At 52.0% G+C, this 20,588-nt stretch overlaps 1 protein-coding gene across 6 annotated transcripts in view; it reads right to left on the reverse strand.

Annotated features, from left to right (window-relative positions):
• RGS12 (regulator of G protein signaling 12) overlaps positions 1-20,588 on the reverse strand; it is a 121,207-nt gene that overhangs the window by 87,917 nt on the left and 12,702 nt on the right. For 2 of the 6 annotated variants that reach the window (XM_019658013.1, XM_019658019.1), the window contains exon 2: positions 6,176-8,153. In XM_019658013.1, the coding sequence (XP_019513558.1) occupies positions 6,176-8,056 (1,881 nt within the window). In that variant the 5' untranslated portion in view covers positions 8,057-8,153. Of the gene's footprint in view, positions 1-6,175; positions 8,154-9,903; positions 10,247-13,052; positions 13,373-20,494; positions 20,515-20,588 lie in introns of those variants that run through there. The other 4 variants (XM_019658014.1, XM_019658018.1, XM_019658017.1 and 1 more) reach the window with 4 other exon arrangements.

The raw sequence follows: 20,588 nt of genomic DNA on the forward strand, positions 1-20,588 counted from the left end.
TGGATTGAAGAACAAAAGGACAGCAACTTGTCTGTTCCCCTTCCCCCAATTCCCCAATAAAAATCTTAAAAAAAAAAAAAAGAGTTGGCTTGGGACACCAGCTCTGAGCAGCAAGGCCCTGGTTCAGATCCCACATGAGGGCCAGTGACGCTGCGCCCTCTGCAGCTAAGATGGTGAACAACAGCTCGACCTGGAGCTGGGCTGCCGTGAGTCACTGGTGACCGTGTAGGCTGCAGTGGGGCTGCAGTGGGCTGCCGTGAGCTACTGTGAATGGCTGGCAGCCGGCGTGAGCTGCCAAGAGCCGCCGTGAGCGGCCGTCCAGTGGCTAGCAACTGATCTGCCTCAGCCAGGAAGAGAGCAATGATAATACCAACATGGGCCAGTGAAGCAACATCCTCCACAACTAGACTAAAGAACAAAAGGACAGCAACTTGTCTGTTCCCCTTCCCCAATTCCCCAACACTGTTCCCCACCCCCAATTCCCCAATAAAACCTTTAAAAAAAAAAAAGCTTATATATATAAAACAGACTTCATCCATAATAGGTCTTTTCAAATAAAAGACTCAATACACTAAAAAGAGAAGGGGAGGAAGAAGGCAAAATGCCACCGTTGATTTAATAACTTTATGAGGCTAGAATAACCTTGATACCAAAACCAGACAAGGACAATGAGAGAAAGAAAAACTATAAGATCATCTCATTCATAAACACAGATTGAAAAATTCTACAAAAATATTAGCAAACCAAACCGGTTAGTGTATAAAAGGGTAATCATAAGTTAGGTTTATCTCAGGAATGCAAATGTGGTTTGACATTCAAAAATCTATCAGTGTAATCTGCCACACTGGCATATTAAAGGAGGAAGCTTTGATCATCTCGATGAATGCAAAATAACCAAAAAAGAAAAGCAAAATTCAACACACGTTCATGATGACAAGCATTAAGAAATAGAAATAACCTTAGCAAGGCAGCTGGAGATACAAAGCAACAAATCAATTGTGCTTTTACATATCACAAAAATTAGCATTTATAATTTTTAAGTAGGTACCATTTATAATGGTAACAAAATATATAAGGCATCTAGGAATAAATCCAACTAAAGAATCTAAGAATAAATCTAATTAAAGATGTTCATAAAGGTAGTTATATAATTTTACTGAAATATAATAAAGAAAACCTGAATAAGTGGAGAGAGGTCAATTTCATGATAGGAAGGCTCAATATCCTTAAAAACATCAATTCTCCCAAATTGGTCTAGATTAAAATACAGCAATAAAAATGGCAAAAGCATTTTTGGAGAATTTATAAGCATTGTAAAATTTATGTAAAAGTTAGGTACAAGCATAATCAGGATATTTGCCCTATCAGATATAAAGACATTATAAAGCTACAATTTTAAAAAGCAAAGTACTGTTGAGAAGAGAACTGAGAAAGAGGCCCACACATATATGAACACATGACGTATGGCAGAGGGGATACTGCTGGGCTACTTGAGAGGGAATTTAGTGCTCTAACAACTGGTCACCCATACAGGAAAAAATATTAACTTGCCACCCACCTTACTCCATTCATAGAAATCAACTCCAAAGAAATTTTAGGAAAAAAAAGATGTGGATGAAAAAAGGGGTGCTACGGAAAGTGATTTCAGGGGGATCCGAGCATAAACCCCTAACTGGGCAATTAGTGGTGGGCAGCCACGCCCCAGGCTTCTAACTACTTTAGTGAAAGGTCTTAAACCAGCTCTGTCCATTGTCCTCAGGCATCTAGATTAACATGCCTTTGAAAAATCGGAAGTAACACCCCTCGGAGGGGGTATTCACCCTCAGGAGAGTGCAGAGTCTCATTAACTCTCCGTTAACTCTCCTGTAATCCAATCCCCACCTTGCTCTCTCCCACCTCCATCTCATCTTCCTTAATTCCAAATGCATAAGAGAAACTGCGAAACTGTTATTCTCCGGAGCATTTGAGATAGTGCTCCCCGGCAGATAGCGTCTGTTTGGCTCAAATTAATCCGTATAAAAACTTTCTACAGGTTTGGACGTTTCTTACATGGACAAAGGAGAGAGTATTACTGACCTCAGGGTGGTAATGAATATGTCACATCAAATGTGCAAACCCTAAGAGAAAACACTGACAAGTTGGACGACATTCAAGCTAAGGACTTCTGTTCATCAAGACGCCACCATAAAGCCACAAACTGGGAAGGTATACGTGTGTACATGCAATCAGCAAAGGATGAACAGCCTGTATCTATAATTCCTACAAACCAAAGAGAAAAAGATAACCCAACAGAAAAATGGGCAGAAGGTTTGGGTATGGACCTCAACAAAGAGGAAATCCAAATCTTTATGACCAAGGGAAGCAAAGCCACATGAGATGCCACTTTACCACGAGATTGCCAGGAACTTAAGAGCCTGACAATGGCAAGTTCTGGTGAGGACGTGGGGCCATCTGAGCTCTCACACTAGCTGGTGTGGGACTGTCAGGGAAACAGCATGGCTTCTGCAGGGTTAGGGCCTCTGAGCGAATTGTACTGAGACTTGAGACCTGGACTAAATGCCTCTAAGTCTTAGCTAGGACTTGGTGGTTAAATTAAGATGAATATACAGTGAAATCTCCAGGGTATGTTTTCACATTTCAGAGGCATGAGACCTGCAAGACATCTCCTAAGAGTAGCTGTCTTATCTTCCTCCTGGAGACATTTACTTACATTGTAAAGTGTAAGAGGGGAAACCCAGGATTCTTCCCTCTGTTTTGAAGGAGAATTTGATTAAAGAGCAGAGGTTTCTCTCCCCCTCTCAGGAGGGGAAGGGACAGCATGTATATAAGCTCCCAGGTTCCTGTTTTGGGGGTTCCTCGCCCACAGTACAACCCTGATGTAGGATGACATCTGATATGGTTCTCACTGTGTCATCCCAGGGTAAGAAACGGACATGGGGAAACCAGCATGGTTATTGTAAGTACATAATTAAATCTGGCCCCACTTCAGAAACTTGGCGTCTACTATCAATATGAACAAACACAGATACTGAAAATTTAACACCTACTCACTACCTGCCAAGATGAATACTGCTACAGACTAGCCGTCCCACTCTGCCCAGAGCCCAGGAAATTCCTTCATATACACACCTAGAGACGTGTGCAAGAATGTCCGCAATAGCATCACTAGTTGTTTCTTCAGGGGCTGCGTGTGTGCGCGCGCGCGTGTGTGTGTGTAGTTCTGTATTCACACAATGGAGTGTTACATAGTTAAAATGCTAAGGGAGCTCTAATGAACAAAGTGAGGCCTGGCATTGAAGCCACAGCTGAGTTTCTGGGATGCGGCTAACGACAGGCTCATCGGCTCCCAAGCCAGGACAGCGCTGCATTCAACAAACAGATCTCGGGCAGTTTTCCTAGTACAATGGCAGGAAGTTTTAAAATAGATTGTAGGAACTGTCTGGAGAATACAGCAAGGCCCCTGTGAAGAGAGCGGCTCTGATCACTGCCTGTGCAAACAATGCGCAGGGCACCGGGGCACCACTCCCGCCCAAAGCAGAGCAGGCTGGGAGGGCCAGCTGGTCTGTGGAGATAAACACTCCCTTAGAGGACACTGCCCAGGTCTCCTGTCCCTGCAGCACTGGCTCCCGGCAAGGAGCTTCTTTTGAGGGGGTGTGCTGAGTATCATCTGAGGGGGGGTTTCACGGGGGGGCTCATGCACTGAGCACCCTCGGGGGTCTGGGTACAACTGGGAAGCTGCTGCCAAGGCTGCTCAAGGTGCTAGGGGAGCACAGTGGAGGGACACCTGGAGGTTCAGCAGTCAGGCTCCTTGTAATAACCCACAAAGCAGGGGAAAACTGACGTCCACACAAAAACCCACACGTGGAGGTTTACAGCAGCTTTATTCAGAATCGCCAAAACTTGGAAGTCACCAAGGTGTCCTCCAGTAGGTGATGGATAAATAACTGTGGTCCATCCAGACAACAGAATATTACTCAGCGCTAAAAAGAAATGAGCTGTCATGAAAAGACATGGAGGAACCTGAAACGCATGTCACTAAGTGACAGAAGCCAATCTGAAAAGGCTACATTTCTGTGTGATTCCAACTACATGACCCTCTGGAAAAGGCAAAACTGTGGAGACAGTGACAGATCAGGGGTTGCTGGGGGTGGGGGATGGAGGGTGAACAGGTGAAGCACAGGGTGTGTAGGGCAGTGACACCACTCTGTGTGACGCCGTAATGATGGGTACGTGTCATTACACGTGTCCAAACCCATAGAATGCCCACCACCAAGTGACCCCTGATGCAAGGTATGGACTCTGGAGGGTGATAACGTGTCAATGCAGGTTCCTGGGCTGTAACAAAGGTACCATCTGGTGGGGGTGTTGACAGTGGGGGAGGCTGTACGTGTTTGAGGGTGGAGGGTATGTGCAAATTCTCTGTACTTTCCTCTCAATGTTACTGTGTAAACCTAAAACTGCTCTGAAGAAAACAGTCTTTAAAACAAAGAAGGAATGAATCATGACCCTGCTCAACGCTGACTGTTGCGCCTTAGAAAAGTCACTTAACCATTCAAGGGACCACAGCATCCCTGCCTCCCAGGTTTCCTGAGGTCAGGACCCCACTGTGGGTGACCTGAGACAGGGTATAGACAGGGCACTTCCAACCCAATGAGAGTGGGCGTGAAGGTGCACTGTAGTCTATACAGGACCGCACAAAAACCACGTTTCTATGAATGTACTCACTTACACAGCCGCAACTGAGAAAACCCACTTGCAGGATATGTATTCCAAAAGATGGTGAATTCCTCGTTTCAAATAACATTTTAGCCAACTTCCAGAGCCTTCCAGGACCTTCCCTCCCCAGTCCCACCCCTGCCCAGGCTGGCGGGAGGCCCCTGAAGGAGGCTCAGGTGGGGGGTGTAGCCCACACCACAGGTGTGGGGGGGAACAGAGTGAAAAGGGGGGACAGGAGCTGCGCTGCCCTGAGACCCGGTCTGCCTACGGTTCAGACTCCGGACAAGAAAGGGGGAGACACACACAAGGGCTCCACCAGCTTAGGGATTTAGACCCAAACCCATATGGTGACAGTTAATGAAAACAACACTTTGTGCCTAGATACACGAGGCAAGGCTACGGGAGAGCTGTGTTTGCGCCACCTCTGCGTTTCTTAGTGTCCCTGTAATGACAGATGGGAAGACTCAGAAGCAGAAGGATCTGGAACAAAACCTGCATAGAACCCCACAGGGTGAGCCCCACGCTGTCCTCTGCCTGACCTTGCCCTAACCAGCCAGCAGGTGTGCAGGGTTTGCTTGTGAGCTTTCAGCTATCGAGAACAAAATGTGAGCAGACACAGAAAATGTATTTTAACATCATGGAAGTCCTCTGAGAGACGTTCCTTTGGAAGAAACTGAGCCCAGCGCCATTCTCCTCTCAACAAGAGCCTCCCTCCTGCTTGGCCGATACCACACCGCTAGCCGTCCTCTCCAAACAGTCCTAAGCGAGGGCGGCCCCTCCCTCAGGCTCCAAGCTGAGCGCCGGTGTGGGAAGACAAAGGCCCTCAAGGGACACCAGTGGGCCGAGACTCGAGGGCAGTGCTATGCCAAGCCTGCCCCCAGCTGTTTGATGCTCGCCCACAATGAGCAGGAGCGAGCCACCGGCCACGTCAGTGTGGCTTTTGTAGCAGGGCTTTCTTGACGAAGGAGGCAGTACAAGGGTCATGAACAGTGTCTGTGCTTCAAGAATGTTCTCTCCTCAGAAGGCTGGCTGCCTCGACCCCCGGGGTGAAAACTCGGGCCAGAAACACAAAGAGCTTTGAAGGGGCCAAGGGGCAGGGCTCTCCCAGACACCAGAAAGAGGACAGGGCAGGAAGGAGGGGGACAGCCTCACCCAGGCTGAGAGAAGTCAACGGCCCTCCTACCAACACCTGTCCCCCCGACATCCTACCCAGGACCCCGAGAGCCAGCAGAGCCAATGCCAGCTTGGGGAAGAGATCACTGGAGAGAGATGAGTGTGCCAAGAGGGCAAAATGGAGCCTGCAGCACACAAGCAAAGTGACAACCTGTGACAGCCAACAGAGGCCACCACGAGAGGAAGTGGACTGGGGACATGGCGAGTAACATGCCGTCATTTCATCAGTGGTTGACTAAGCTATCAAACCAAGCTCAGTTTTGCGGACCACTCCGAGCAGGCTTACCTTTTTGTCTTCCTTAGTCTTTCTAACATTTCGATGGGGACCGAAAATGTTTTGCATCCCAAAAGCCTTCCTGGACCAGTCCCTTTTCTGGGTGCTCAGCGGGGGCTGCACCAAGCTGCCCTCCACCCGGTAGCGGTCGGCGGGAATCTTGCTCATGGGTGGGGGCAGCGTGCCGCAGTTGATGCTGGACCACCCGTCGGTAGAGTCCGTGTAAGACTCCTGGTCGCTGGCGTGACCGCACTGCCACTCCTGCAGGACGTGAACCGGAAGCCACCGCTGGCTGAAACCACCGCCAGCGCCCGCAGTGCCTCTCTTGGAAGGAGGGACGGAGCTCCGCAAGGAGGCCGGGGGCACCTCGACGTGAGCAGCGGGCCCTAAGTGCTTACTGAAGTCCCAGCACCTGTCAGCCTGCAGAGCGGCCTCAAATGGGGCCCCCCCCTCAGGGTCGTGGCAGAAGGCCCCATTCCAGGCGGCGCCCCAAGGCTGGGCGCCCCTCCCGCCCGCACCCTCCCACGTGCTGCTGCCCGGGCCATGCCTGCTGGAGCCGGCGCCCAGGTCAACCACCAGCACGCGGCTGCTTCTCTCCTCCTGGTTGAAGTTTCCGATGCCGCTGTCGCTGTTGCTGCTGGTGCTGGTGTTCTGGTGCGCGTCCGCGTCCCCGTCCGCAAAGGCCCGGGCTCGCACCCCCTCGATCAGCTCGCCCATGTCTCTGTAGAGCACGGAGATGAACTGCAGGACGGGGAGGGAGGATGCCGGGAACTCCAGGCAGCCGTTGGTGTCGGGGTCGGCAGTGCACTCGAATCCAAACCGCCGGGCAATGCCCTGATGGATCTTGTGGTTGAACAAGTCGGGATCCACCATGAACACGTGGCAGGAAGTCCGCAAGACACCCTCGTCCTCCCGCGCCAGGCTGCCGTCGTCGCTGCTCTGCATGGTCACAAGCCCGAAAAACCTCCTGTCGTCCGGGCACACGGCGCTGAACGCCAGCTTCTCGGCGGGGTACTCGGCCAGCACGGCGGCCTTGTCGGTGCACAGCCGCACGCCGTCGTGCATGACCTTCATCGTCACCAGGGAGTGGATCTTCTGCTCGGCCCGCAAACGCCGCAGGCAGCCGCGGATGGCCTGGAAGCTGTCGGACTCCAGGCTGCAGCTCGTGGAAGGGAGCTCGATAGAACCTAAGTAGCCGACGACCATGGCGACGTTCAGAATGCTGGCATCTAACCCAAAGTCTTCATGATTCTCTAGTCCAATGCTGAAAACCGAATCGTCATGAGTAACTTTCGATATTTCCTCCTTGGAAAGCAGGCTGGGGTGCGGATTATTTATACTTTCATGTCCAAGGTCAAATCGCTCGGCAGCTGACTCTGAAAGGGATCTTTGTTTCAATTTCACGGGCTCTGAACTGCTTGCACGAAGACTAGGATTTTCAAAGATCATATTGAAAATTCCACCCGACTGCATTTCTTCAACGACTCTCTCTGCTCTGTTTATACCTAACGCTTTAGAATCGAGCTTGGGCTTCAGCCAGCCTTTTCCTTCATAGAATCCCACTTCCTCGTCGCTGGAGCACGACTCTAAGTGGCCGAGGCCTTCCCCCACCACCATGCGCAGGACCCCAGAGCATTTCCCGATTAATTTTACCACGTCCTCGTGGGATGCTTTCTTCACATTGATTTCATTGACAGCAAGAATCTGGTCTCCAGCACGGAGGCCCACAAAATCCGCGGGGCTCCCCCTCATGACACAGCTGAGCACGCAGGGCGCCTGACCAGAAAGGGTGAAGCCATACCCCGCTCTTCCCCTGGCAACCTCCACACTCCTCACGCGAGGGGCCGCTGTCCCCTGCAGGGGGCGCTCCGCTGTGTCCCCCGCTCTATACATCTCAGTGTGCCTCCAAGACCAGGAGCATAGTTCTTATTCCAGGGTCCACAGTTCAGAGAACGCCTGATGCTGCCATATTTTTTCTTGAAATAATGCCCTAAGGAAGAAAAATAAACAGCTCATTATTAAAGAGTCCAGATTTCTATTGCTTACTGGTATTACCTAAACATAAAGAGAGAATTCATAACAAACCCGCCACAGAAGGAGTCCAGTTACCACATAAATGTCAAAGTGAAGGAATGGCAGCAAATCTTAAAGTCAGCCTAAGCATTTCCTCCCAAAGTAGAAAACGTTTCCCAAGACCGATCTCCTTGACACCCGCCTCCTCTGCGGCTGCAGCAGCACAGCACTCCACTCCCAGTGGATGGGAAGAGGACCCTCGAGACCCTGACACTCAGTGTGGCCGGAGGGCTGGAGCCCGCTGCAGACCCCTGCATCCAAGCCTGCATATTAATGGAGGGGCAGCCAGAGTGAAAAGCAGTGCTGGCTAGAGACGGGGTACACAGGCATCCAGATGACCCCTAGTCCAACCTGCATTTGACCTCAAACGCTCTCTAGGAAAAGTTTTCCCCAGGCAAGGCAGTCAGCTAATATTCTCCCACAATCCGCCACCCTCCCTCAGTTAATGCACTTGAACAAGGTACCATGTGGGGAAAACACATATTAGTCCAAAACAGCCTCAGTCAGTACTGCAGAGGCCACCCAATAGAACAGATAAGACCACCAGAAAGAGCAGAGGAACTCAACACTAACAATTTTTCCAGGGGGATGGCATCATAATCACAAGGACTGTTGTCATCAGAACAACACTGACGGGGCCCGTGATTCGATGGCACTCTAGGAGAACACGGGACTGTGCATACAGCATTACTCACGCTAAGATTTAGCAAAGTGACAGGATGCAAAACATGAGTCAGTGAAGGGAGAAGGCACGCAGGGCAAAATCCAGAGGAAACCAGCCTCAGCTTCCAGAACCTCTCCCAGAGTCGCACGGACGCGCTCAAGTCCCCCAGCAACTCGTGACAACACGTGTGGGGTGTTTGCCCACCAGATAGGTTCCTCAGAGACTCAGAGCCTGGGTTTTCATTGGGGGGCTGGTCCCGCAGGCCCCTCTGGCTGGCACATCCCAAACCCCAGGCCTCCAGGAAGAGAGGGGTGTCAGCACACAGGTGAGGCACAGGGAGCCGCTCTTATCAGTTAGGGTGCTGGGGACGCTCCCGACGCCCAGGTTCGTGTCACCAGCCCAGGGCCAGCCCTGCACGCAGGCGCCTCCCAGGGCAGTCAGGCCTGCTGTGCGAGCTCCTCAGCACAAAACCCTTTAAAGATCACTTTAAAAAGAAAATAGTATGTGATTATGTTATGAAGGTCCAAAATAGAATAGAGAGTATGTTTTTTAAAGAGTGTGTGTTTTTAAGTAATTGTTTTAAAGTTATTAGGAGAAATTCTTATGTCTTGGGATAAAGTTTCCAGTAATAGAAGCATAATTCAAGGTAGTTTATGCACTCACACAAAATGAAAGAACTAGATAAAATGGAAAATGTATTATTAGAGGACTCTAAGAGCAGCTTCAAGGATGATGAAAACACTGATATGTAAGATCCATGTTTGAATAAAATTATTTTATGGCATGTAAGAGTGAAAAAGAATAATTTATTTCTAAATTACCATATTATTTAATACCTAAGTGGTGCTAAATTAATAATTTAAATATTCATTAAAATGCATATATTAAAGATGGCCAAGAAATGTGTTTTAGGGTCTTCTCACTAGATCTTCTTAAGGAGCATGGTGAGCTAATGCCCCCCACCATATGTGCCTAATCTCAGGAACCTGTGAATGTCAGTCACCTCACGTGGCCGAAGGCACCTTGCAGCTGTGATGAGGTGAAGGGTCCTGAGATGGAAGGTTCTTCTGGACTCTCCCCAGTGGCCCTGGGTATCCACAGGGTCCTTATCAGAGGAAAACAGGAAGGTCAAGGTCAGAGAGAAGGCCATGTGATGCTGGAAGCAGAGATGAGACTGACGGGCTTTGAAGGTGGAGTAAGGTGCCGTGAGCCAAGGATTGCAGGCGCCTCTAGAAGCTGGAAAGGCAGGAAATGGGTTCTCCCCTGGGGCCTCCAGAAGGAGCCAGCCCTGCTGACACCTTGCCTTTAGCCTGGTGACACCGATGGCGGACTTCGGAGCCCCAGAACTGTAAGAATAAATGTGTGTTATTTTAAGCCGCTCAGTTTGTAGCAATTTGTTTCAGCAGCCCCAGGAGCCTCATACAAAGGGAGTCGCCTATAGGTGGGAGAGAGGATATGTACATGCATGAAACAACCCATCTAAAAAATGCCCAGAACAGTATCTGGCTCCTGGCAGACACGATCCATCAAAGCTGCTGCCTTGCCCGGTGTAACTGCAGGTGTCGGTTGTCACTGTGAACTCTCCCAGGAGAGGTCAGTGAGGCCCTGCTGGTTCCCTCCAGGAACAGAAAACCTCCTGGTTTTCTCTTCCAAACAACAACAGATCCCCTATGGAAGAAATGATTTTCCAGTTTTACATGCAGAATTATTTTGTAATTCATCCGATCACCAGGAGTCACAACTCTGTATGACAAAACATTGAATAACAGTCTTGTACGTGGTTTACTCAGACATTTCTATTAGGTTTACTGCTATGTTCCTCTATAGACTAAAAGCAGTTTCTAATGCATCTGAATGATATCTGCACACCTATAAATCACATTTTGTAAGTTCAGACTATACTTTAAATTTTCCTTAGGCTGCATCAATTAATAGTAAAACTGGTGGAACAGGTAGTGAAATTCAGGAGAAACCACAGGGCACCAGTTTCACCTTGCACAGGCATTTCCACCATCTGGGCGGTGACATGCCAGTTCCTGGGTCCCTCTCCTCCACCCAGAGGCTCTGGGTTAGTAGGGCCCCGCAGGCGCCTGCTTTGAGAAAGCTCCACCCCAGCCCACATACCTTCCAGGGGATTCTGATGCAGGTGGCAACACCTGAAACACCCTGGCTTGAGATCATGTGTCCCCCAAATTCCTGTGTAGAAATGGGGTGGTATTTGGCGATGGGCCTTTGGGAATGACTGGGTTTAGATGGGGTCATGACAATGGAGCCCACATGATGGGATTAGTGTCCTTGTAACACAGGAGGAGACGCAGGACCCCCTGCCCTCCAGCACGGGAGCACAAGGAGAAGACGGCCGCGGTGAGCCAGGCCGTGGTCCTCTGCAGACCTTGGATCTGCCAGCACCTTGATTGTGGACTTCAGGCCCCAGAATTGTGAGAGAGACAGTTCTGTCGTTAAGCCCCCAGTCTGCGGGCTTCTGTTAGAGCGGCCGCTAGCTGAGATATCATGTAACCCAGCCTTCTCATCCTGCAGAAAGGTAACAGGTCAGCAAAAAGGGTTTCATCCAAGTGACAGCTTTCAGACGGCACAGAAAGCTGCGACACAAGGGTCTCCACCCTCACTGCACCCACTGCTGTCATTCCTCCAGCCACTCGGCGTTCACACTGACGGGACCTAGAAACAAACACCGGGTACCATGACGTTTCCCTACTTCTTTCCTCTCCAAGGTTTCAATCTGCTATAAAACAAAGCCCGTTGATAAATGCCTCCACTCACCAGCATGGAGTGAGTGCCCACCCTGTGCCAGGCAGCGTCCCAGACCCAGAAGCTACAGAGAGGGTCCCGGCAGTCCCCAGGGCAGGACGAGGCAAGCAGCCCCCATTCCGGAGCACAGCGAGTGGCCACCCCAGCTGTACGCTTGTGCCCAGGAGTAGAAGTCCACTAGCAGAGCTGACAGTGAGACGTGAAAGCCACCCCAGGCAGAAGTGGTGGGCACGACGTGGCGACTCCGGCCATCACACAGCTCAGCCTCCATCTCTGCCCATGCAGAGGGGACGTTCTGTGAACATGATGCTCAGCTGTCCAGAACTGTGCCACCAAACGTTACAGACATTCACACGTCAACATGAGCATGAGGCCAAAAGACCAAAGCAATAAACAACAGTGCATGGAGGCATGATCGGAGGGAGAGAAACTGAGTACCGTGAGGCACTGAGGAGCAGCAGAACCTCGGGGAGAAGCGCAGGACAACGACCGTGACACCAGCAAGTGGCACCAGCAGTGGGAGCCTCCCACAGCGCTCAGCAAGGGCTGGGGCCTCGGGACCTCACAGTCACTCGTGTGTCCGTATCAATGTCATGTGACGTAGGTAAGGTTATTATTCCCATTTTGCAGGTGAGGAAATGGAGGCACAGAGAAGTTAAGCAACTTGTGTAAGGCTGCACAGCTAATTAGTGTCAGAGGTGGATCTAACCCGGGTGGTTCTCAGCTTTCTCTATTCCCACGCAGAGGTCTTCGTAGAGGAATCAGAGGTGGCCTTGGGCCTGAGGGAGCAGGCGTTGTCCACTTCCACAGTCCTTCCAACACGGGGGACGCCTCAACAGGCCGGCCCCAGTTAGCACAGGGGCCTGGCAGCAACGTGCCACCTTCTCTAACTGGGACCCACCCACCAGCAGACCTCTGCCCACTATACCCACCCCCAAAGCCACTGTGTCCCAGCAGCTATCTCCAACCACCACCCCAGAACAGTCCCCAGTGCCAAACACCCACCAGGCACCACCTTCCTCAGCACCCCCCTTGGGGACATATACAGAAGACCCAACACCCCCCCACACACACACGCCAGGACGCACGTGGAGTGCCCCTGCGTCCTGGCCACCTCACCTCCTAGCTCCATCTAGCAGCCTGCCTCCGACCCCCGAGAAGCTCTCTCCAGTCCCCAGCCACTCATCCTGCACTCTGCCTGACCCAGACCGACCTGGACACAGAAGATCCCAAAGCACCAAAGAGGATGCGCTGGCCAACTCTTGACTCACCAGGGCCATTTCCAGGCCATTTACTGCCACATTTAACAAACAACAACTAACACCCTCTCCACGCTTTTACCCTGGGAAGGGCCCCTTTTCCACCCCTTGCCACTGGACCCACCTCCTACCCGGTGCTGGTGCAAACCCTTTGCCTGTAGTTCAACGGCGTCACCGAGAGCCAGCAATATGCGAGACTGGGCCAGGCACAGGGAGGCCACGGAAGGGGACAGTCCCTTCCTGCGAGGACGCTACTGAGGACAGCGACTTCCTGAGGGGCACTGGCTCTCTGGCTGCACAGCACCACCCACGTCTGCAAACCTGCTGAACACACACCAGGGCGAGGACCCCTCATCTGTGCTCCTGTCCTTTCTCCCTCCAGGACCCAAGTCCTGTCTGAATTTCAATACCCTCCACAAGGTGTTGGGGGGGTGACTCTGAGCTCTCCCCCCACTTCCCTGGGAAATCAGACCCACCCCAAGACCAGGGTCTCCCACCTTCTGTCTCCCGCCCACACCTCTCCTGCAAGCTCAGGGCACCTCAAGCTCAACGGTTGAAACAAACTCTCTTCCCCAATGCTGACGCTCTCTCAGTGACTGGCCGCCATGTCCACAGATGCACAGGCAGGAGCCGACACAAGTGGGGGCTCCCAGAGACTCCCAAAATCCTAATTAGGACACACCGATTCAAACAGACTCGGCCTCACACAAAGGCTCCATAACAAGCAGCAATCGTGCAAACAGAGTCTACAGGGTCCCACAAACACAGGACGGGCAAGTCAAGCGCGGCTTCCACAGCAGAGCAGAAGGACCGTGAGATGGGAGGATGGACGACAGACCAGCTGAGAGTCCAGGAGCTCCAACCGGGGGCTACCAAGGGGACAAGTATGGAACGGAGGGGAAGGAAACACGTGGGAAATTCAGTGAAAAGCAGTCTCTCTGTTCATCTGTCGCTGCATCACCCACAATGGGCAGCCAGGAAGTGTTTCCCCAAATTTGTAGAGCGTGTTTAGGGTTCTATGACTTAAACTGTAGATAATGGGGAAAACGCAAAATTCTTTTTGGAGAATCTTGGAGGCAGCTGAAATTGAAGCCAGGTATTAGTATTTGGTAGACGTTTGGCCTTGTTGCACTTAAAAAAAAATGGGAAAAGAATGATAGAAAGAAACTAGAAGAAATAGCAGAGGGAAGACTCTCCAGCCCCACCCCCGCAACTCAGGGGACACAGGGCATGTGCTCAGGCCCCACAGACAGAGGGAGTCCCACTACAGGCCACCAGTTATGCCAAGTCTCAGGGAGTGGTTTACAACCAGGCTGCTTCTGCACAAGCAACTGGTTACCACAGCCCCTGGGGACACAGCCCCAGTCATGAGCGGATGGGTGGGTGGACGGATGACTAGAGAGGAAGGGGGACAGGTGGATGGGTGGGAGTAAGATGGATGGATGGATGGGGGATGAATGGATGGATGGATGGATGGATGGATGGATGGATGGGGGATGGATGGATGGATGGATGGATGGATGGATGGATGGGGGATGGATGGATGGATGGATGGATGGATGGATGGGGGATGGATGAATGGGTGGACTGAATCCATTAGTGGTAGTCAATGTTTGCCCAATACACCTGGTTGGCCCAAAAATTACTGGGCCATTTCCCAGAGCTACAGGAAGAGAAGAACCTTTACATTCAAAGGTCCCAGCAAGTGCTGAGCAGGGTAAGTGAAAAGTCCCCAAACTTTCAGGAGAAAAGACAGGTCTTGTATAAAGGAACAGGATTTGCCAGCAGACGTCTGAGGACAGCAGAGCCCGGCAGGTGAGGTTCTGCGGCTCCCCATATGCGTGTTGAAGAACAAACATGTAAGCAGTGAACAAGCCTGGGCTGCGTGTTCCCGCTGGGGTACCCCACCGTGCCTACAGTGCACCTCCAGATTGGTCATGCTCCCAGGTGCAGCCGGCACCCTTCCTATTTGTACGAGTAAGTCCATGTTAACCCCATCCCCGGGACTTCAACCTGTGGCAGCTCTGACAAGTGCGGGTGGCCAGAAAAAGCAGCACGTGCATCTCACCACTTTAGTGTGATTGTCAGCCTAGAGCAAGGGGGGCTGAAATGGGGCACTCTGTCCGGAGCCCATCCTACTGCAAGGACTGGCTGGATGAGCTAGAGTCCCTTAACCGGGGGCCGTCTCCTACTGAGACCGTTTGTCTGTCTCCTCCTCGGGCTGTGTTTCTTTTTATTCACCTATGACCAGGCTCTAGCAGTGCGGGACTGCCTTGGGAGGAGATAGGCCCCTGCCGCCACGTAAACGTCAGCAGAGGCACAGGCTGAATTCTTCACCCAGCTAGACAGACAGGTGTGCTGCAGGCAATGCACCCTCCAATACCTGATCACACCCACCAGAATTCCAAGAATCTGATAAACAGCCCTGTGCACATCCTCTGCCCAGGCCCGCAGACCTCCTAGTGGCGTGGGCTGGAGCCCAAATACATTGGGCAAGGAAAATCTCTCCTCCTCTCCCTAAAAGACTGTGGGCTTCGGGAACAGAGAAGGAAGTTCCCTTTTTAAAAGGACTGCTGGGGCTGGCCGAGTGGCATGTTGGTTAAGAGCTGGCTTGGGATGCCAGAGGCCCCAGTTCGGATCCCACATATGAGGGCCAGTGACACTGCCCTCTACAGCTGAGATGCTGAACAACAGCTTGACCTGGAGCTGGGCTGCCGTGAGTCGCTGGCGACGGCGTAGGCTGCAGCCCCTGTGGCAGTGGGTTGCCATGGGCTACCATGTGCGGCTGACAGCCAGCGTGAGCGGCTGTCCAGAAGCCGGCGACTGATCTGCCTCGCCCCGGAAGAGGGAAATGATGGTGCCAGCTTGGGCCAGTGAAGCGGCGTCCTCCACAACTAGACGACTGAATAAAAAAACGACAGCAACTTGTCTGTTCCCCTTCCCCCAATTCCCCAGCGCTGTTCCCATCCCCCAATTCCCCAATAAAAATCTTTAAAAATAAATAAATAAAAGGACTGCTGGTCCGGCAGTGCCTTCCAAGTGCAGGATTTTACACCCTTCCCCTAAATACCAGAAGCACTAAAATAGCCCTGCTAATACAGAGGAGTAGACTGCTCTTCGTCTTGTCCATTCCACAAATACCTATGTACTGGTCTCTGTTCAGGAGCTGTTCTAGGAAGAGGGGACAACAGACAACCCTCCTGTCCTGGGGGGACCATTCTGGGGAGCTGTCCTGAGGGAGCCTTCCTGGGGTGCCTGTCCTGGGGGAGCCTCTCCTAGGGAGCCCGTCCTGGGAGCGGGGGGGCTGTCCTGGAGAGCCCACCTGGGAAGGCCTGTCCTGGGGGAGCCTTTTGGGGGGTGGGGCCTTTCTGGGGGAACCGTCATGGTGGGGGGGCCGTCCTGGAGAGCCCAGCTGGGGAAGCCTGTCCTGGGGGAGCCCATCCTGGGGAGCCCTTTTGTCTGAGCACCAGTAGCTGCAACAGTCCTCCAGACTGTCCCCTCAGGGTCCTTTGACTGCAAAGCCAGATGCTGGAGACCCAGCCCTGCCACTCATGTGACCTTGGTTAAGGGAAAACCTTGGTCACATGTGCAACAGAGACCACACTGCCCCTTGCCTGAGGGTGTGAGGGGCAGGTGGGATCGCAAGTGAGAAGCCTGGCAGAGACCCAGCCCGCCTTACACTTTAGCTGTGGCTTCATCCTTGCCTGTTTGATAGAGGACATGAGACCTGACACAATTCCCTGAGGACGAGAATGTGCTGGCTCCTGCCCCTCGTCACCTACACCAAGCTCGCCCGCACCCTCCCCTTCAGAACATCCCTCTCTCCACAGGGCACATCGCAAGCCCAGATGGCATGGCTTGCTTCCCTTCCTGCCCCACGGGACATGTAGGTATGACAGGCGATATAGTGTTCACGTCATGTGCCCACTGGAGTGACAAAGTGTTCAGTAAGCCACTGCTGAACAAATAAATGTGGCTGAAACAGCCTGAGCTTCCTCTAAGTGTTAGAATTTAATTATTTTCATCCCTAGTATCTAAACTTTCTAAAAAGAAGAGATACGACTTTGGTAATAAGCAAAGAAGGAAACTGAAGAGGAAGATGCGTTTTATACGTAGGGCATCACACGCATGGACACAATGCCTAACTGCTACTGTGCAAAGAATGAGACCCACATCCCTCCTGTCGCACGCAGTGGGGACCAAACTGTGGGGAGCAGCGCCCTGTGGTGTGCACTCGCTGCTGCTGTGAGGTCTGTCCCCACACACCAGGCCCCTCCCTGTCCAGGAGACTGTACCTGAGCTATAACGAGGATTTGCAAGGGTGTGACACACCGGTCGGATGCCATACCCCAGGAGCAGAACAGCAAGTCAAACTGCAGGGCTCCGGGTGGAAACACTGCCATCATCATTGATCCCGCGCTTAATGGGGTGAGGTGAGCAAAGCCCTACACACACACACACACACACACACACACGTCAATCAACAACAGCCCGGATCAGCACAATTCAGTAGAGTAAAGGGATGAAGGGGAACCAAACATCAGAAAACTGACGAAAATCCACTCTGGCACGTTTCTGAGTTCCCTAAAATGAAGCTAGAATCCCCTCCCTCCCTGTTCCCATCGCCCCTTAATCCATCCCACCTCCTCCAACCAGGACTGTCAGCCTAACTGTCAGGTAATCAGGCAGAGACGCAGTGCTCCCACACACCAAAATCGCTGGTGACATCCCCACCCAAAGAGAAGCAGTGTCGTGGTGGGCTGGGACCGGGCGGCCAGGGCCACGTGTTCTCCCGCTCAGGTCTCCCGCCTCTTCCAGGTATGTGACGTGTACCCTGAGGGGCAGTCCTGAGGTCCAAGTGCCAGAGCAGACTGACACCTGTGCATTTAAGGAAGGAAACAACCATCAAGTTTTCCAACGAGGCCAGTACTGATGGGCGAGAACGTGGCGTCACGCGGGTATACGCACTGCAGTACAGAAAGCCCAGGTTAAAACCCAACTGTGCTGGCGAGTCCAAATAATAGGGGAGGGCAGGAATGGCATTCCGAGCACAGCCTCGGGGTTACCCTCTCTTCACCCCACGAGCATTCCTCCTGCACAGCTGAGCTGCTCTACCTGGGACAGCTTGCCTGTACCTGTCACCTGTTAAGCTCTTGTCATCACCACCTCACCTCACCGTGCCACTTCTCTCTGAGCAGTCACCACCCACATGGGCCCTATGTCCCCAAAGCCCCCTCCTCACCTCGCCTTACCCTCCACGCCTGTGCAGGGCCTGTCCCAGTGCGGTGATGCCGAGGGGAGAACTGTGTGTGAGCAGAGGGTAGCAGGTGTGGGGGTGCCTTCCAGGGCACAGCTGGGCCCCGAGGGGCTCACGGGCGCTGCCCCTCATTCCCCTTCAGAGATTTGAGGAATGGCTCGTCTGACAGAGTAAACACCAATGAGGTTCACAGGAAGCCTACGTTTCCGAGGAAACTGTATCAGTAGAAACACTGCCAGGCTGAATACGAAGGGTTGGAGGCAGTAGAAGGTGAGGAGTGGGGCTGGATCCCCGAACTTGCACTGACAGGAAGCAGGCTGAGGACACGACTCGACGGCAAAGCATGTGCTCTCTCCTGAGAAGGGGAGATGGCTCGGACAGGGTGAGAGAACGATCCCCAAGTCTGGAGAGCTAATCAGGGAACTGCCACCCTTTGCCAGGCGGGACTGAAGGCTGCTATGCCCCCGTGGCCCCGCCATGCCTCCCGTTTTCCCTCGCTTTGAGCAGGAGCGTCTACCCTGTGTCTTGGGGGTGGTGTCTCACTTCAGGTCTAAGGCGGAGAGGAGGTGTACCCCAGGAGCAGCAGTCAAGGAGCTCCGTCCGGCAGCCTGCCCACACCGGGAGATGATTCAGACGATGGGATTCGGATTTGAGGGGGGAGGTCAGGGGAGACTCTTGAGGGCATACGTTTTGTATGTGGGAAGGACATGAATCACTGGGGCCCGGAGCTGGACGGTGACAGGCAGCCTCTGGGGTGGCCCCAGGGATCCCACCCTGGGCAGCCCCCACCCTTGGGTACGAACTGAACCCAGTGCCCCACTTCTAACAAACAGAACATGGCCAAAGCGAAGAGATGTCACTTCCAGGATGGGCTTCCAGAAGTGACGGGCTTTTGTCCTGTTCACCTTGCCCCTCACTCGCTCTGAGGGATGTCGGCTGCCGAGTTGTGAGCTGCCCTAAGCAGCAGTCCACACAGCAGGGAACATCGCCGCGAACAGCCAGCAAGGTTGTGAGGCCGCCAACAGCCACACCGCTGACCTTGGAAGTGGGTTTTCTGAGGCCACCAACAATCACATGAGTGAGCTTGGAAGCAGGTCCACAGCCACTGCAGCCCTGACTGACACCTGTGTGAGACCTGGGACAGAGGACCCAGGAAAGCCTCACCCAAGTTTGTCACCTAAGGTGACAAACGCCTGTTGTAAGCTGCTACATTTAGGGTGGCTTGTTGCACAGCAGTAGGTAAGTAATGCACTATACAATGCAAAATACCAATGTCAGGCTCTGTTACCGTTCCTGCTATAAAACATACAAAAGAGCACTACACTTATTTCTAGGCAGCAACACATGATTATGTGTTTTTAGAGTGTCCCCTCTAATCTGCGAGGAGGCGATGGAGGAAATCGTGCTGCATACTCCACAGATAAACTGATCACAGGATGGAAACTGACTAATAAATGACTCTGCGGGACGACTACCTAAGCAACCACGGTCTCCCAGCTACATACGAACACACGGCCATTGCACACACAAGCAAACCAAGGCTCAAGCCCTTGCCTGCCGCCACAACAGAAGACAGGGGTTGGACTCACAGCCAAAGCCGTTTCCGCTGCGCACCAAAGCCAGAGCCTGTGTAGAAACTGACGTGCCTTGGAGCATTTCTGCTGCTGACAACAATTATTTGCTTGGTTTTCAAAGAGTCTATCTCAATTCTTTGGGAGCTTCATCTCCCAAATTTGAACATTAATCTAAGTTTAGGGAGCAGGTGGGTCGGTAGCCAGCAAAATTATTAGTATGCATGCTTGTGGAATAATTTACAATGGGCTGAACAGAAGTGTACAATATATAAGACGTCTCAGTTCAGCATTTTGTTATGCAGAGTTTTTGTGTGGTTTTTCTTTTTAAATGTAAATTCTTGAGGTGTTACCACTTCAAGCCCAAAGAAACCAAGAGGCCAAGCGCAGGGGCACGTATCAGATGCCCAGTTTGGTCCCCTCTGCCTTCCCAGCCTGGCTCACTGCCAACTAAGCAGCCGCACGGCCATTAGGGATGGACAAGAATTTACACCAACAGGAAAGCAGCTTGTGGAATTCGGAAATACAGCAAACATAAATAACCAGGAGAGAAGAGAAAGAAATAAGAAAGGGAGAGAAGAAATGACAGACTGGCAAGTTGAAGAATGTTTCATTTCTTTGAACACATCAGAAAAGTGTATATACAATTATTACTCACAGTCTAATAATGTAAAAAGGAAATAGAATTCCAAAAATAATATAAAGTTGAAGAAATAGTTATGCTAATGTCATACTTACCACATAAGGAAAGTTTAAAACGTTAACTTCGAACGCATCTAGCCCCTCCTTCCTTCACGACAGCACAACTCGGTGCATCTTAGCACTGAGCTAT

Source organism: Hipposideros armiger, unplaced genomic scaffold (genome assembly GCF_001890085.2).
Source record: "Hipposideros armiger isolate ML-2016 unplaced genomic scaffold, ASM189008v1 scaffold_282, whole genome shotgun sequence".
Lineage (NCBI taxonomy): Eukaryota > Metazoa > Chordata > Mammalia > Chiroptera > Hipposideridae > Hipposideros > Hipposideros armiger.